A 17,827-nucleotide genomic window follows, 5' to 3' on the forward strand; every position below is an offset into this window, starting at 1 on the left:
CGTGGGGCTTGAACTCTGGGCTTCAGCGCTATCCCTGTGCTCTTCAGCTCAAGGCGAGCATTCTACTGCTTGAGCCACAGTGCCACTCCAGTTTTCTAGTGGTTTATTGGAGATAAGAGTCTCACGGACTTTCCTGCCTGGGATGGCTTTGCACTGCGATCCTCAGATCTCAACCTTCTGAGTAGCTAGGATTACAGGCTTGAGCAGGTGGCGCCCAGCTACTTCCTTGAGCTTTTTTACTCAAGCCTAGTGTTCTACCACTTGACCACAGCTCCACTTTGGGGTTTTGGCTGGTTAATTGTAAAGAGTTTCAGGGCTTTTCTGTCCAGGCTGGCTTCAAACAGTGATCCTCAGATCTCAGCCTCTAGAGTAGCTAGAATTTCAGCTGTAAGCCAGCTTGAATTGTTTTGAAATCAGGAAGTGTGAGTCATCCAAGTCTGTTTGTTTTCATTTTAAGGTTCTTAGGCTATTCTGAGTCCTTGCCACATGAATATTGGGGTTACTGGAAGCTTGCTGGAGATCATTCTAGGCAAGCACTCTGTCACTGAGGTTTTCTCCAGCGTAGGATCATCTGTCACTTTTTTAGCCTATGAGATTTAACCCCACTTTGCCTGTTTCCACAAAGAAGTCACCTGAGGTATTGATGAGGATTGCATTAAGTCAGATCAATTTAAAGAGTATTGTCTTTTTTCTTTATTTTATTATTTATTTATTTGCACCAGTTCTGGGGCTTGAACTCAGGAACTGGGCACTGTCCTGAGCTTTTTTTTTTTTCCTGAAGGCTAGCCACTTGAGCCACAGCACTACTTCTGGCTTTTTCTGTTTATGTGGTACTGAGGAATCAAACCCAGGGCTTCATGAATGTTAGGCGGGTATTTTACCACTAAGCCAATTCCCAGCCAAATATTGTCATCAGTATTAAGTCTTTCAACCCATGAGCATTGAATATCTGTTTAGGTCTTCTTAATTTTTTTTTTTTTTAACCAGTCATGGGGCTTGAACTCAGGGCATGGGGGTACTGTCTCTGAGCTTTTCTGCTCAAGACTGGTACTCTACCACTTTGAGCCACAGTTCCACTTCTGGTTTTCTGGTGGTTAACCAGAGAGAACTTTCTTGCCCCAGTTGGCTTCAAACTGCAATCCTCAGATCTCAGCCTCCTAAATAGCCTCCTAAATAATACAATTATAGGACTGAGACACCTGGTATCTGGCCTTCTTAAATTTCTTTCAACGATATTTTGTAGTTTTACAATGTAAGTTTGAACTTTTTTAAAGACTATATAGATAGGGCTCGGGAGGTGGCTCAGTGATAAGAGTGTTTGCCTCACATTCATGAGGCCCTGGGTTTGATACCTTTAGTACCATATAAACAGAAAAAGCCAGAAGTGGCGCTGTGGCTCAAGTGGTAAGAGCACTAGCCTTGAGCTGAAGAGCTGAAGGACAGCATCCAAGCCCAGAGTTCAGGCTCCACGACCAAAAAAAAAAAAAAAGAGGGCTGGGAAGGTGGCTCAGTGGTAGAGCGCTTGCCTTGCATGCTTGAGGCCCTGGGTTCGATTCCTCAGCACCACATAAGCAAAAAGAAAAAAGCTGGAAGTGGCGCTGTGGCTCAAGTGGTAGAGCGCTAGCCTTGAGCTGAAGAGCTGAGGGACAGCGCCCAGGCCCAGAGTTCAGGCCCCACAACCGGACCCCCCCCCCCAAAAAAAAAAGACTACACATAGGGAGGCGGTAACTGTTTAAAAAGAAATGTACTCAAGCCGGGCTCTGGTGGCTCACGCCTGTAATCCTAGCTACTCAGGAGGCTGAGATCTGAGGATCGCGGTTCAAAGCCAGCCCGGGCAGGAGAGACCGTGAGACTCCTATCTCCAATAAACCACCAGAAAACCATAAGTGGCGCTGTAGCTCAAGTGGTAGAGCGCTCGCCTTGAGCTGAAGAGCTGAGGGACAGCGCCCAGGCCCAGAGTTCAAGCCCCACGACCGACCAAAAAAAAAAATAAAAAAGAAATGTACTCATACCTTATGTAACTGAAAGACCATATATGTATATACACACACACACACACACACACACACACACACACACACACACACACACTGAGACATATATTTATGTATATATATGATAAACTTTTTCCTTTTTGGTTTGCTACAATATAGAATTTTTTTTTGCCAGTCCTGGGGCTTGAACTCAGGGCCTGAGCACTGTCCGAGTTTCTTTTTTTTGGGGGGGGTCTAGTCGTGGGGCCTACCTCCACCCCAGCTTTTTGCTGGTTATTTTGGAGATGGAGTCTTTACTTTCTTGTTAGGTTCCTTCAAACCATGATTGTGTCTCAGTTCCCTATAGGGAGGATTACAGGCATGAGCCACCAGTACCAGGCAATTTTTGCTTTTCTCTCTCCTCTCTTTATTTTCCTTCCTTCATATTTCCTTCCTTTGTTCCTTCCTTCCTTTCCTTTCTTTTTGTGCCAATACTGACACCTGAGCTCGGGGTCTGGAGCTGGTCCTGGGGCTTAAATGCAGGGCCTAAGCACTCTCCCTTGAGCTTTTTTTCCCCTCAAGGCTAGCATCCTGCATCTTTCATGGTATATTGGAGACAGAGAGTCTCACAGGCTTTTCTGCCCGGCTAACTTGGAACCATGACCCTGAGGTCTCTGGCTCCTTGAGTAGCTGGGATTGCAGGTGTGAGACACTGGCACCTGGCCCAAATAGATTTTTCTTGTTTGGGATGTTTTTGAGAGTTTTGTTATTTGCCTTACATCTAGAGTTCAAGAGAATCTCTTTTGGCTTAGCTACAAAAGCCAGTCTCTGCTTACTAATATTCAAATACAGTGATTATATTCATCTGCTCCTGGGCATATTACACACTCCGAGTCATCCACTCTCCTTCCCTCTTTGTGAAAGGAAGCTTTCAGTCCAGCCACTCCACAGGCAAGGAGTGTAGGTGGGACTCAGGGCTGACTCAGGGGCCAGCCCTGGACAGCTCACGTCTCAGACTGAACCACAGGAGAGGCGCATCACTACTTCAGAACCAGAATCTTGTTCTAACAAACTTCCCTGGCTCCATGCTGTCTTTGCCCAGATCCTGAGTCTGACTGTGTCAAGTCAGGGAATTATCAAGTACAAGGCTAGGTTACTGAGTGTTGGCCTTCCCTTCCTCCCTCCTTCCCTCTTTCATCTTTACATTCCATTTTCGGTAGTTTGAGACATGTTCTCTACGTAGCTCAGGCTGCCCTGGAATTTACTATGTAAGCTAGGCCAGCCTGGTGCTGGTGCTCCTCCGCCCACCATCCCGAGGGCTAGGACTGCAGGCCACCACACCCAGCTGCCATTTTGCTCCTTCAGTTGTCCTTTTCCTTGACCTGCGATCACGGCATTAACCAAATGCAGTGGTGGCAGAGATTAGGAAATTGGATGAGCAGCCAGGACCACTGAGCAGCGGGAGGGAAGGGAGGGAAACTCAAGTTCTGTGAGGGCATGAAGGCTGGCTGCTGTGGCTCTTGTGGTAGTGTGAGAAAGCCAAACAAGAGTGCCAGGGCCCAGTGCTTGAACACACACATGCACAACAACATAAACTACAAAAATAGCCAAGACATTTTCTCCATGCTGTCAGTGCTTGAACACACACATGCACAACAACATAAACTACAAAAATAGCCAAGACATTTTCTCCATGCTGTCAGTGCTTGAACACACACATGCACAACAACATAAACTACAAAAATAGCCAAGACATTTTCTCCATGCTGTCACTTGAGGCTGGTGACTTACTTAGCCCCGTTCAACGTGACTGCTGGAGGCTTAACAATGGCTCACGAAGGTATCAGGTGCTGGTGTCTGAACCTTGAGTGTGCTGCCTCTGCGTGGTGACTCTGCTGAGGTGGGGAGATGCAAACCCTGAAGAACACACAGGCGTCCTTAAAGAGGGGGAGGGGCCGGGTGCAGGCCGTGCACGCCTGCAATCCTAGCCACTCAGGAGGCTTAGGTCTGAGGACCCCTGTCTCAAGGCCAGCTTAGGAAGGAAAGTGAGACTTATCTTCAATTAACCACCAGAAGGCTGGAAGGAGAACTGTAGCTCAAACAGTAGAATACCAGCCTTGATGAAGGACAGTGCCCAGGGCCTGAGTTCAGGTCCTTGTATGGAGAAAAGGGGAAGAGAATGGGGGTGGGGGGAGCTACGGCAGTATATCCAGAGGCGAAATTAAGCATCCACTGGTAGAGTGCTGGCAACCACGGATAGAACCCCGGAAGAGGATGACTTTTTGCCCTGAAGCCCTGGGAGGAGTGCAACTTGTGGACACTTTTACTTCAGACTTGCAGTCTCTAGAACTGAGTATACATTCCTGTTGCCATCCCCTTGCCCAGGCCTCCACATCTGCCTTCAGGGGAGGCTGCAGCCCCAGCCGCTGGGCTGCTAAGATGCCCGCTTCCACAACACTGAGGCCATGTCTCTGCCCCCAATTGCAACATTGCAGGGTAGCCTCAGTTCTTTCAAGCTTCCCCATCATTGAGACCAAACCTGGAGATGCCTGTGCCCTCCCCATACCTTTATCCAGACAAGTCTGAGCCTCTATTTCCTCCTTTTACAGGGGCCAGCCTGGTGCCTGAGGCTCAGTCCTCTGGTGTTTTGCCTTCGATCAATTATCCATCCATTCTTTTTTTGTCAGGTCATGGGGCTTCAACTCAGAGCATGGGTGCTGTCCTTGAGCTTTTTCACTCAAAGCTAGCATTCTACCACTTCAAGCCACAGTGCCACTTCCCATTTGGTTAACTGAAGTCTCATGAACTTTCCTGTCTAGGCAGGCTTTGAACCATGATCCTCAGATCTCAGCCTTCTGAGTTGGTAAGATTACAAGCATGAGCCATTGGCGTCCGGCCTGACCATTCTTTTTTTTTTGGTCGTGGAGCTTGAACTCTGGGCCTGACAGTCCCTCAGCTCTTCAGCTCAAGGTGAGCGCTCTACCGCTTGAGCCACAGCGCCACTTCTGGTTTTCTAGTGGTTTATTGGAGATCAGAGTCTCAGAGACTTTTCTGCCCCGGCTGGCTTTGAACCACGATCCTCAGATCTCAGCCTCCTGAGTAGCTAGGATTATAGTCGTGAGCCACCAGCGGCCGGCCAAGTCCTACTGGTACCCAGCACAGCGGTACTGGGTGAGCGATCTCACCAATATGCAGTGTGCTTGTTGCTTAGACATCTCCTGAATCCCCAGACAGACTCGGGGTAGTCTTTCACCCTGTGTACTGAAGGTGGGGTTGCAGCAGGTTTGATACCTGTACTTACCCAGCAAGCCTCTTCTTAGAGCACTATTAGTTTACTGGTGGCTTGAACTCAGAGACTTTATTTGGCGCTCTACCACTTGAGTCACACCTCCAGTTCCTCTTTCTTGCAGGTCTTCATACACATACCTTGCCACCTGTTTCTACCTTTTTATAGCAATGTTACTTAATGTAGGTGCAAAGAAAATGTCAGTGTTACTTCAATTTTAACCTTGGTGAAAACCACAGCATCCTGGGGTGAGTACTGTCATCTTCACTTTGGCATTCACGGACTCACTGTGAGCAAAAGCCCAAGAGGACCCTCTTCCCTAGCGTGGAATGCTGAGTTCTCCATGAACTCCTTCAGTGCTCACTCTCTTCTTGTGGCTTCCATTCATCAGGATCAAGTGTAGGACTGGTGCTTCACCAAGTCCAAGCCTGCCTGGCTCCTGCCTCCCTCCAACTCACTTCTCCATTCTCATGCTCTTGACAGTACCCTGACCCAGCTCCTCTTGCGTGGACAGCACTCTTTCCACTTGGACTGCCCTTGCTTTTCATTCTCACTGAATGGCTTTACAGAGCATACACATGCTGCCCTCCAGGAAGCTTTTCCTGACCTTTCCACCAAGTTGGGCCAAAGGCCTTTCTGCTTGGTCTCCAACAACATTATGCTCACCCCCACTCATCACCTCCATTTCAGTATGGACCTCACAGGAATTCCAAAGAGGAAGAAGGAGACTGACACCTTCTGAGAGGGGGAGAAGGGAGCTCTGATGATGTCTTAGTCCTCTGATGTTCCTCTATTGGGATAATCTGGTTCTTTAAGGTGTGAATGATTCTTAGGTGTGAAGATGTTTCACTGAGCAAGAAGTGTCCCAGACCTAGGAAGATGCTGGAAGAAATTAAAATAAGGGAAAAGCAAACAGGATACACACACCCCACTATAAGACAAAGGTTATGAAAGCTTTAGGAATGGGGTTCAAGACCAAACTGGGTGCTTTGGGCAAACTACTCACCCCTTCAAATGGTCACCGAGCGGCTTGGGTAACCAAAAGGCTCCAAGGTACGCTCAGTAACCATTCACGTTACCCTCGCCCACGTAGGCCTCCCTCTTGGTTGTTTTTTTTTTGGCCAGTTATGGGTCCTGAACTCTGGGCCTGGGCGCTGTCCCTCAGCTCTTCAGCTCAAGGCCAGCGCTCTACCCCTGGAGCCACAGTGCCACTTCCAGCTTTTTCTGGTGCTGAGGAATCGAACCCAGGGCCTCATGCATGCAAGGCAAGCGCTCTACCACTGAGCCACCTTCCCAGCCCCATGGGCCTCCCTCTTGGAACCTACATTAGTGGACTCCACCCAGGGAGGACATGGAGAGGTGACTGTGCGGGCAGAGAATCCACGAGAGGGCCTCCTGGGCGGCGTGCCGGCCCGGGCTCTGGGAGCCTAGAGCGGCGGGAGCAGCGCGCGCTCGCAAGCCCGGCGGAGGCGGCGAGGGCGAGGCCAACCTGGGCTGCACAAAGCTGCGGTCGTGACAAGGCTTGAGGGCCTGGTGCCTGCGTGACTCAGGTTCGCCCGCGCCCTCACCCTTTGGCGGCATCTGGTGGCTGGCGGGTCCGGGTCCGGGTCGTTCTGGAAGCCCGGCCCTCGCGGAGAGCCAGGCGCGCCCGCTGGTCCCCAAAGCAAAGGCCAGAAGGTTCGTGGAGTGCTGGACGTCCGAGCCTCGCGGACGAGGCAGGGCCCCGCTCCCTCCCGCAGCCCTCCGGGAAGGGGCTCCCTGCAGAATCCAGCCGACCGGGTGGGAGGGCTGCAAATGCCGGCCCCGCCAGGGAGGCCGGCCCGCGCGGACTGCGGGAGTCCGCGGCCACCCCGGCCCGGGCGCGCGCCGCCCCCGCGGCCCGCCGGGACCGAGTCGCCCCTAGCAACAGCAGTGGGGCGGCTTCCTGGGTCGCGCTGATTGGCCGGCCTCCAGGAGGCGCTGTCGTCACTTCCGGCATCCGGAGGCCGCGGAGGAAGCCGAGGGGCAGCCATCTTGGGTCTGTGAGGCTCGGCGGTGCCGGGAGCGGCGGCGGCGGCGACGGCGGCGGAGGCAGGGCGGAGGCAGGGCGGAAGGCGAGCCGGAGAGCGAGAAGCGGCGGGTGCCGGCGCCTCCTCCGTGGCCCGCTCCATGGTCGGCGCCCGCGGCCCGCGGCGGACTGTCTCGCGCCCCACCTTCTCCACACCCTCCTGCGTCTCTTCCTCCGGCGGGGTCGCCGGCGGCGCGACGGGCGGGCGGGCGGCGTAGGCCCGGGGGCCCGGGACCGCGGGGCGCCCTGAGGCGCCGGGACGCCGGCCGGCCGCCCCGCCCCCGCCGGGCTGTTGGCCGCGGCTGCCGGCGCCCGGGGAGGATGAGCCCCGGGAGCCGTCGGGGCACGGCCCGGGCCAGGCCGGGCGTCTAGAGCGCGGCCCGAGAGGGCGGCCGGGCCCGCGGCGGGCGGGAGACGCGCCGGAGCCGGGCGGTTTTGCGTTCGCCCTCGCGTGGTGCAGCGTCGAAGCGCAGGAAGATGTCCACTAGGACCCCCCTGCCCACGGTGAACGAGCGCGACACCGAGAACGTGAGTGGCCCGCGCCGCGGGGGGGCGGGGGCGCCGCCGGGGCCCGCGGTCGGGGCCGGCGCCGGGGCCCGTGGGGCCGAGGGCCGCGCCCGCACCCGGCCCTGCCTGCTCGCGCCCCGGTCTTGGAGCTGGCGTGTGTGGAGCGAAGCCGTTCTCAGGGGCTCGCCTCGGTCCTCGCGGGTCTGGTGGGAAGCCGTTGGCTGAGCGTTCTGAGGGGCAGACGCGCAGCAAACGCTCTGCCCTCGTCGTCCACCCTCGGGACGCCCCCTCGGGGGCTTCGCTCCCCTCTTCCCACCTCCATGCCCCGCTGCCAGCCTGTGAACTCCACGGAAGGAGGCCTGGATGTCGGTCGTGTGGACTTTCAAACTAGGGACAGCGCGGTTAGGGAGTGACTGCTTGTAGTAGAAATTCCGTTGTTGAAATGTTAGACTCCGTCTCTGATCTCTTTTCTCCAGTTCAGGCATTCAGTTCAGTTATTGTCTGTGTAAAAACAGCTAGCAAATAACTTGTAAAAAACAACTTCACGCCGGGCGCCGGTGGCTCACGTCTGTCATCCTAGCTACTCAGGAGGCTGAGATCTGAGGATCGCGGTTCAAAGCCAGCCCGGGCAGCAAAGTCCGTGAGACTCTTACTTCCAATAAACCACTAGAAAACCGGAAGTGGCGCTGTGGCTCAAGCGGTAGAGCGCTGGCCTTGCGCTGAAGAGGCCAGGGACAGCGCCCAGGCCCAGAGTTCAAGCCCCACGACCGACAAAAAAAAGAAAGAAAGAAACTTTACTGGCATTCCATAAGGATTATGAGGTAATTGCTGGCAAGAAAATGCCATCTTATAGGGAAAGCTCCCTTGCTCCGAATGTTTTCATGCTTTCAATAGCATCCTGAGACATTGGTGGCTGGATAGCTATTAATTATCTGTCTATATAAATCTTAGTCTAAAGTATCCTGTTAGTATGTTATTGTGCGGTGCTGTGTGTATGCCTATGTATATATGATTGAGATGGGTTAGAAAATTACAGTACTAAAAGTTTTAACTAGATGAATGTGAACTCTTCCCACCTCCTTCTTCCCTTCTTCCTTTTCTTCCTTTCTCACCTATTCCTCCATCTCTTCCTAACCATCCATCCATCCATCCATCCCTCTTTCCTTCTCTCTTTTCCCTTCATTTTTTTTTCTTTCAAGATGAATCTCAGTATTGCCCAGCCTAACTCTTGGGCTTAAGTGTCCCTCCTACCTCAGTTTACCCAGTAGCCAAGATAGACATATGCTATCAATCATGGTGTCTTGTGACCTTTTTCTTACTAAGGTCCTTTTGAAGAAATCTGTCCCTGACATTTTTTTTTTTGACCACTATGAAAATGGAACAATGCAGGGGGGAGGGAGAGAAGAAGGAGCAGTTCAGGATTGATTGGTTTTGGTTGTTGATCTTTTCTCAGAGAATCCAAAACCTTACATTGTCCAGTGTGTAGCCTTGTGCTGGTGGCTCACGCCTGTAATCCTAGCTACTCAGGAGGCTGAGATCTGAGAATTGCAGTGCAAAGCCACCCTGGCTTTGATAAGAGTCCATGGGACTCTTCAATTAACCACTGAAAAATCCAGAGGTGAAGCTGTGCTTCAAGTGGTAGAGCACTAGCTTTAAACACAAAGCCCCCAGGACTGGCACACACACACACACACAAAAATTTTTTTTTCAACCAGTATGAGAGTTCTATACTTACTAAAATGGAATGAGAAATAATCACAACAAATTTGTGAAAATGAACATTTTTCAGTTGGATCTTTTTTTGCATATGTTCCCTTGATGGCTATTTGGAGACGATAGCAGGAGTTTAGGTGGCAGTTGTGATTATTACAAACTGACTTGTCATATTCACCTGTTCTTTGGTTAGTTTATTGATTGTTTCTCAGTTTTTTGTGTATGTTAGAGTTACTACCTTTGTTCTTTAAAAATCTAGGGCTGGGTGCTGGTGGCTCATGCCTGTAATTCTTGCTACTCAGGAGTCTGAGATTTGGGGGTTGTAGTTCAAAGCCAGCCCTGGCAGGAAAGTCCCTGAGACATAATTTATCTTCAACAAAAACCACCAGAAAACCGGAAGTGGCTCTGTGGCTCAAGTGGTAGAGTGCAAGCCTTGAGCTGAAGAGCTGAGGGACAGAGCCAGGGCCCAGAGTTCAAGCCCCATGACACTCCCCTCCCCCCCCTGCAAAAAAAAGGGGGAGCTGGGAAGGTGGCTCAGCGGTAGAGTGCTTGCCTTGGATGCACGAGGCCCTGGGTTCGATTCCTTAGCACCACATAAGCAAAAAGAAAAAAGCCGGAGGTGGCACTGTGGCTCAAGTGGTAGAGCGCTAGCCTTGAGCTGAAGAGCTGAGGGACAGCGCCCAGGCCCAGAGTTCAGGCCCCACTACCGGACCCAAAAAACAAACAAACAAAAAACCAAAAACGATTCCTCAGCACCACATAAACAGAAATGGCCAGAAGTGGCATTGTGACTCAAGAGGTGTAGAGCGCTAGCCTTGATCTGAAGAGCTGAGGGACAGTGCCCAGGTCCAAAGTTCAAGCCCTACGACCCGTCAGAAAAAGATTAGATTTGTAGCTTATATTCACCTTAAATTCAGCCTTTCCTTGTTCCATTTCTGATGCTCCTGTTGGCATGATACGGAAGTAGCTGTGTGTCTTCCTCAGTGTGGCTAGCACCTTGATTAGTATGAGACCTCAGGCCCACTTCTGACAGAGCCTATATTACTTCTCTGTCATTACTGCATGGCTAATGTCAGACTTCCTGTCAGTTGAGTGGTGAGTGTACTGTGAACAGAGCTCTCCATTTTTAGAGAAGTCCTTTTGTTTAAGTCAGGTTTTGAGATAAGAACATTCACGTTTAAAGTAGATGGTCTTGAGTTTGATGAATAGTCATGTAACCACCACTACATTCAAGATAGAGAACATGTCCGTCTCCCAGTTTCCCTGTATGTGCTCTATCACCTAGAATGGCTTCTTGTGGCCCTTTTTTTTGGGGGGGGGAGGGGGGGAAGGTCCGGTCGTGGGGCCTGTCCCTCAGCGTTTCAGCTCAAGGCTAGCACTCTACCACTTGAGCCACAGCACCACTTCCGGTTTTTTTCTTTTTTGCTTATGTGGTGCTAAGGAATCGAACCCAGGGCCTCAGGCATGCAAGACAAGCGCTCTGCCACTGAGCCACCTTCCCAGCCCCTGTTGTGGCCCTTTCTAAGACAACCCTTCTTCTGGCAACCATTGACTGATGTGTTTTTTGTCCTTGTAGTCAGTCTTACCTTTTCTAGAATGCTCATATTTGTAGAGTCATAGACTATATACATGTTTGTGTATGACTTTCTCATGCTGTTTGTTTTTGAGATGAGGTCTGATTTCAAACTTGCTTCAACAGGGCTGGGAAGGTGGCTCAGTGGTAGAGCGCTTGCCTTGCTTGCCTGAGGTCCTGGGTTTGATTCCTCAGCACCACATAAGCAAAAAGAAAAAAGCCGGAAGTGGTGCTGTGGCTCAAGTGGTAGAGTGCTAGCCTTGAGCTGAAGAGCTGAGGGACAGCGCCCAGGCCCAGAGTTCAGGCCCCAAGACCGGACCCCCCAAAAAAAGAAAGTTGCCTCAACATACTCAATGCTGGGATTACAGGCATGCACCACCATACCTAGCTGTACCTGACTTGAATTTAGCATACTACTTTTGAGATTTGTGTTTTCATATGTATTAGTACTTTATTCCTTTTTATTGCTAAGTAGTATGTTATTGAATGTACTGCAGGTTTGTTTGTGGTCTCTTTTTCTTTCTTTCTTTCTTCCTTTCTTTCTTTCTTCCTTTCTTTCTTTCTTTCTTCCTTTCCTTTCCTTTTCTTTTCCATCATTGGGCTTGAACTTAGGGCCTGAGCACTGTCCCTGAGCTCTTTTTGTTCAAGGTTCCAAGCTAGCACTCTACAACTTTAAGCCACAGTGCCACTTCCTGTTATGTGGTGGTTAATTGGAGATAGAGTCTCATGGAATTTCCTGCCTGGGCTGGCTTTGAACTGTGATCTCAGACCTCTGAGTATGTGTGAGCCACCAGCATCGGCTCACATTTTCTGTTTTTGCTTTTAATCCATTCACCAATTGATGGACGTTGTGGCTATTATGACTACAATAGATTTTTTTTTTTCTGTTTTATAAAAGGAGATTATACTTTTCTTTTGGGGGGGGGGTCCAGTCATGGGGCCTGAACTCTGGGCCTGGGCGCTGTCCCTCAGCTCTTCAGCTCAAGGCTGGCACTCTACCACTTGAACCACAGTGCCACTTCCGGCTTTTTTCTTTTTGCTTATGTGGTGCTGAGGAATCGAACCCAGGGCCTCATGCATGCAAGGCAAGTGCTCTACCACTGAACCACCTTCCCAGCCCCGAGATTATACTTTTCTTATTATGGGAATGTTACTTAATTATTTTGGGTGGTTGTGGGGCTTGAACTCAGGGCCAGGGCTCTGACCCTGATCTCTTTTGCTCAAGGCCAGTGCTCTACCACTTTGAGCCACTCTCTACTTCTGGGTTTTGACTGGTTAATTGGAGATAAGAGTCTCACTGACTTTTCTGCCCTGGCTGGCATCAAAATGCAATCCTCAGATCTCCCTCCTGAGTAGCTAAGATTACAGGTGAGAGCCACAGGCACAGGCTTAATTTTTTTTTTTTTTTTACATTAAAAAAATTTCTATTATAGCCAGGTGCCGGTGGCTCACACCTGTAATCCTAGCTACTGAGGAGGTTGAGATCTGAGGATCATGGTTCAAAGCCAGCCCGGGGCAGAAAAGTCCATGAGACTCTTATCTCCAGTTAACCACCAGAAAACTGGAAGTGGTGCTGTGGCTCAAGTGGTAGAGCGCTGGCCTTGAGCTGAAGAGCGCAGGGACAGTGCCCAAGCTCAGAGTTCAAGCCCCATGAATGACCAAAAAAAAAAAAAATCTATTATAGAAGTGCTATACAGAGGGGTTAGCCTTGAGCTGAAAAGCTGAGGGACAGCGCCTAGGAGCAGAGTTCAGGCCCCATGACTGGACCCAAAAATAAATAATGTGGCTTGAACTCAGGACCTGGAACACTGTCCCTGAGCTTCTTTCATCGAAGGCTAACACTTTACCACTTGAGCCATAGTGCCACTCCAGGCTTTTCTGTTTATGTGGTACTGATGAATCGAACTCAGGGCTTCATGCATGTCGGGCAAGCAATTTACCAGGAAGCCACATTGCTAGCCTCTTCATTTGTTTTATAAATGTTAAGATCCTCCTTTATGGTGGATAGATATGTCAAAGTTCACTATTACCACGTCATTATATAGTTCAAAAATTAAACAATTTGACCCAAGTAGTATGCTGAGACTCACTGAGGTAATAAGCCTGCTCATGACCATGGATTGTGTAGTAGAAAAGCCACTACACGACCTAGATCTCCAGCTCAATCTCCTTTCTCAAGAGCTAGTTTAACAACCAAGTGCTGTGGCTCACACCTGTAATCCTAACTACTCAGGAGGCTGAGATTTAAGAATTGTAGTTTGAAGCCATCCCAGGCAGAGCCTTCTGAGATTCTTATCTCCAGTTAATCAGCAAAAAACAGGACGTGAAGTTGTGGCTCCAGTGGTTGAATGCTAGCCTTGAGCAAAAAAACTGAGGGACAGTTGGTATAATTTGTGGAGGGGAAGGGGAAAAACAAATGGTTTAAATAGGGATACAGGTGGACCCATTGCAACAATGAGATGTACAAGTCATTATGTCGAAAACGAACTTTATGGTGCCGGGTGGGGGTGGAGGGGCGCCGATGGGAAGGGGAAACAAAGGAGGAGGCTACAATGCTTGATAAGAAATGTACTCATTATCTTGCCCATGTAATTGTAACCCCTCTGTACAGTATTTTCACAATAAAAAACAAAAAAATAATGCTTAGGGACAGCATAGGCCCTGCACCAAAACAAAAACCAGTTTATTCATTATTCAATGAGAGGGTGTAGTTGAACCAATATCCAGGACATAAGTAAAGTCAAATCTTTTTTTTTTTTTTTTGTCGGTTGTGGGGCTTGAACTCTGGGCCTGGGCGCTGTCCCTCAGCTCTTCAGCTCAAGGCAAGCGCTCTACCACTTGAGCTACAGCGCCACTTCCGGTTTTCTGGTGGTTTATTGGAGATAGGAGTCTCACGGTCTCTCCTGCCCGGGCTGGCTTTGAACCGCGATCCTCAGATCTCAGCCTCCTGAGTAGCTAGGATTACAGGCGTGAGCCACCAGCGCCCGGCAGTAAAGTCAAATCTTAAATAAGTCTTATTCTGAAATTTTCAAACAAGTAGAATAAGTAGTTACCACTGACCTTTATTTAACTCTGGACTATTAACAATGCCTAGAGATATTTTTGGTTGTCAAAATTAGAAGGGCAGATTGTTGCTGACCAGAAATTTTGCTAAACATTTTACAAAACGTAAAGACAAACCTCTCTTTCCCCCATTAAAATTTACCTAGCTTGAGATGTCAGTAGTCTACTGAGGCTGTGAAGGTGGCTCAGTGGTAGTGTGCTTGCCTTGTGTGCATGAGGCCCTGGGTTCGATTCCTCAGCATCACATAAGCAGAAGAAAATCAGAAGTGGTGCTGTGGCTCGAGTGGTACAGCACTAGCCTTAAGCTGAAGAGTTGAGGGGCGGCACCCAGGCCCAGAGTTCAGGCCCTACAACTGACAAAAAAAAAAAGAGTTAAGAAATCCTGGTATCTAGTGAGCTCCATGTTCTCAACAGCTCAGTGACAGTCTTCTTTATTCCTTCTCCCAGGAAACACGTTCAGTACGTCTTTTATCTCTAAACTTTCAGAAGAAATAAAGGCTTTAAAAAATTAACTGTGCCTTTATCGTGTGTATTTGTGTTTGTTTGTTTGTTTCTGGTACTGGGGATTGAACCCAGGATCACACACATTAAAATTAAAGGCTCCTTGATCCATGCAGACATACCCTCACACTTTTTTTTTTTTTGTTCAGTTGTGGGGCTTGAGCTCTGGGCCTGGGCCCAGTCTCTCAGCTCTTCAGCTCAAGGTGAGTGCTCTACCACTTGAGCCACTGTGTCACTTCTGGTTTTCTGGTGGTTTATTGGAGATAAGAGTCTCATAGACTTTCCTGCTCGGGCTGGCTTTGAACCTCTCAGATCTCAGCCTCCTGAGTAGCTAGGATTACAAACGTGAGTCACCAGCACTCAGCACATATTTTTTTGTAATGATACTCAGTGTATGTAGCTCAGGACCTTACACTTGTTAAGCACACACAGTGTTACTTGAGCCAGGCCCACAGCACTTTTACTTTCACTATTTTTTGGGTAAGTCTAGCCTGAGTCATGGTTCTCTTATCTATGCCACCACCCTAGTTGGGATGACAGACAAGTGTTACTGCATACCCAGCGTATTGGCAGAGATGAGGGTCCCATGAACTTTCTCAGCAAGCTAGTTCCCAACTGTGATCCGCCCAATCTCTACCTCCTGAACAGCTAGGATTATAGGACTGAGCCAACACATCTACCAAATACTTTTTTTTTTTTTTTTGGCTGTCCTGGGGATTGAACTCAAGTCTCACACTAGGTTTGTACTTACTTTACCACTTAAGCCTGCCTTGAGCCTGTTTTTTTTTTTTGTCAGTCCTGGGGCTTGAACTCAGGTTCTGGGCACTGTCCCTAAGCTTCTTTTGCTCAAAGCTAACTCTCTACCACTTGAGCCACAGCACCACTTCTGGCTTTTTCTGTTTCTGTGGTACAGCGCCACTTCCGGCTTTTTTCTTTTTGCTTATGTGGTGCTGAGGAATCGAACCCAGGGCCTCACGCATGCAAGGCAAGCGCTCTACCACTGAGCCACCTTCCCAGCCCTGTAGTCTAAGCTTTTGGGTGGCGGAGGCAGAAGGATTAGAAGTTTAAGGCCAGCCAAAAAAAGTTAAAATTTTATCATTCTGATGGATGCTAAGCAAGCTACATTCCCAGCCTCCAGCCTGTTTTTTTAAAGTTACTTTAAAAATGTGTGTGTGTGTGTGCATATGTGTATGCGCGTGTGCCTGCACGTGCGGTGCATTCTTGTAGCAGGACTTGAACTCGGAGCCTGAGCTGCTTTTGCTTAAGGCCAGTGCTCTAGCTCTTGAGCCACAGCTCTGCTTCCGGCTTTTTTGGTGGTTTAGTGGAGATAAGAGTCTCCTTACGATAAGACTTTCCTTCCTGGGTTGGCTTCAAACTGCAATCCTCAGATCTCAGCTTCCTAAGTAGCTACTCAGCAACCAGCTACAAAGGAGTTTTATATAGAAACTGGCCTACAGCAAGACTATGTAGTGAAGCCAGGTACCGGCATCTTGATCAGTGTCACCTCTTTCATCATTCTCTGTTTTGCTTTTGAGATAGAGACTAATTTTTCCCAGGCTGGCCTCAAGTTTGCTATCCTCTACCTTGCCTCCTGAATAACTGGAGTTACAGTCCTGTATCACCATGCTTAGCTATTTTTGGATTCTTGAGACAGAGCCTCACTGTTTAGCCCATACTGACCTGGAACTCCCTAGTTGACCCAGGCTGACCTCAAAGTTGTCTGTTTTCCTGCTCAGCCTTCTGAGTGCAGGGCTTATAGATGTGTAATCACCATGCTTAGCTACTTGTTTGTTTTTTATTTTCGTGCTGGTCCTGGGTCTTGAACTCAAGGCCTGGGCACTGTCCCTGAGCTGTTTTGCTTAAGACTAGCACTCTTCTGCTTTGAGCCACAGTTCCATTTCCAGTTCTCTTGTGGTTCATTGGAAATAAGAGTCGCTCACAGCTTTTCCTGCCAGGGCTGGACTTTGACGTATGACCCTCAAATCTCAGCCTCCTAAATAGCTAGGATTATAGGCTCCAGCCACTGTCTTGTGGCTATTAGTCATCTCCTAATAACCAGTAGAAACTTAAGAGAGTTATAAAACATGTTATTTACGTAGTAATTACTTAGAAACTTCAGTACACAATCTTGTATCTGTTACCTATTTCGAAGACTTCATTCTGCACAGGCTGTGGTGGCCCATGCTGTAGTCTAAGCTTTTTTTTTGTTTGTTTGTTTTGGGTCCGGTCATGGGGTCTGAACTCTGGGCCTGGGCGCTGTCCCTCAGCTCTTCAGCTCAAGGCTAGCGCTCTACCACTTGAGCCACAGCGCCACTTCCGGCTTTTTTCTTTTTGCTTATGTGGTGCTGAGGAATCGAACCCAGGGCCTCACGCATGCGAGGCAAGCGCTCTACCACTGAGCCACCTTCCCAGCCCTGTAGTCTTAAGCTTTTGGGTGGCGGAGGCAGAAGGATTAGAAGTTTAAGGCCAGCCAAAAAAAGTTAAAATTTTATCATTCTGAAATATAGCTAGATTTTATCCCTGCAGTTTGTCCCCAGAGTAAGGGAATGCAGCCCCTTCTGATCTCTCCTGGGAGGACTAAGGCAGGCATTGTCTCTCATGTCCATTTTACAATTTTTTTTTTTTTGGGGGGGGGGTCCCGGTTGTGGGGCCTGAACTCTGGGCCTGGGTGCTGTCCCTCAGCTCTTCAGCTCAAGACTAACGCTCTACCACTTGAGCCATAGCACCACTTCAGGCTTTTTTCTTTTTCCTTATGTGGTACTGAGGAATCGAACCCAGGGCCTCGTGCATGCAAGGCAAGCGCTCTACCACTGAGCCACCTTCCCAGCCCCAACCTTGTATTTTCTTCAGCCTATTGTGTAAGATATTAAAGCACCCCACACAAGAATCCAAGAGGTTTTTTGTTGTTCATATTTAATGTAAAATTGTGGCTGGGAAGGTGGTTCAGTGGTAGAGCGCTTGCCTTGCATGCATGAGGCCCTGGGTTCGATTCCTCAGCACCACATAAGAAAAAGAAAAAAGCCGGAAGTGGTGCTGTGGCTCAAGTGGTAGAGCGCTAGCCTTGAGCTGAAGAGCTGAGGGACAGCGCCCAGGCCCAGAGTTCAGGCCTTACGACTGGACAAAAAAAAAATAATAATAGAAAAAAAGAAAATACAGGGTTGATT

General features: G+C 49.3%; 1 protein-coding gene across 4 annotated transcripts in view; it reads left to right on the forward strand.

Moving 5' to 3' along the window:
• The first annotated feature begins 7,704 nt into the window (after positions 1-7,704).
• Positions 7,705-17,827, forward strand: part of Mark3 (microtubule affinity regulating kinase 3) — a 91,158-nt gene continuing 81,035 nt past the window's right edge. For 3 of the 4 annotated variants that reach the window (XM_042696850.1, XM_042696852.1, XM_042696851.1), the window contains exon 1: positions 7,706-7,834. In XM_042696850.1, coding sequence (XP_042552784.1) covers positions 7,784-7,834 — 51 coding nt within the window. In that variant the 5' untranslated portion in view covers positions 7,706-7,783. Of the gene's footprint in view, positions 7,835-17,827 lie in introns of all 4 variants that reach the window. The other variant, XM_042696853.1, reaches the window with a different exon arrangement.

This window comes from Dipodomys spectabilis, unplaced genomic scaffold (assembly GCF_019054845.1).
Source record: "Dipodomys spectabilis isolate Male_0828 unplaced genomic scaffold, ASM1905484v1 ptg000212l, whole genome shotgun sequence".
Lineage (NCBI taxonomy): Eukaryota > Metazoa > Chordata > Mammalia > Rodentia > Heteromyidae > Dipodomys > Dipodomys spectabilis.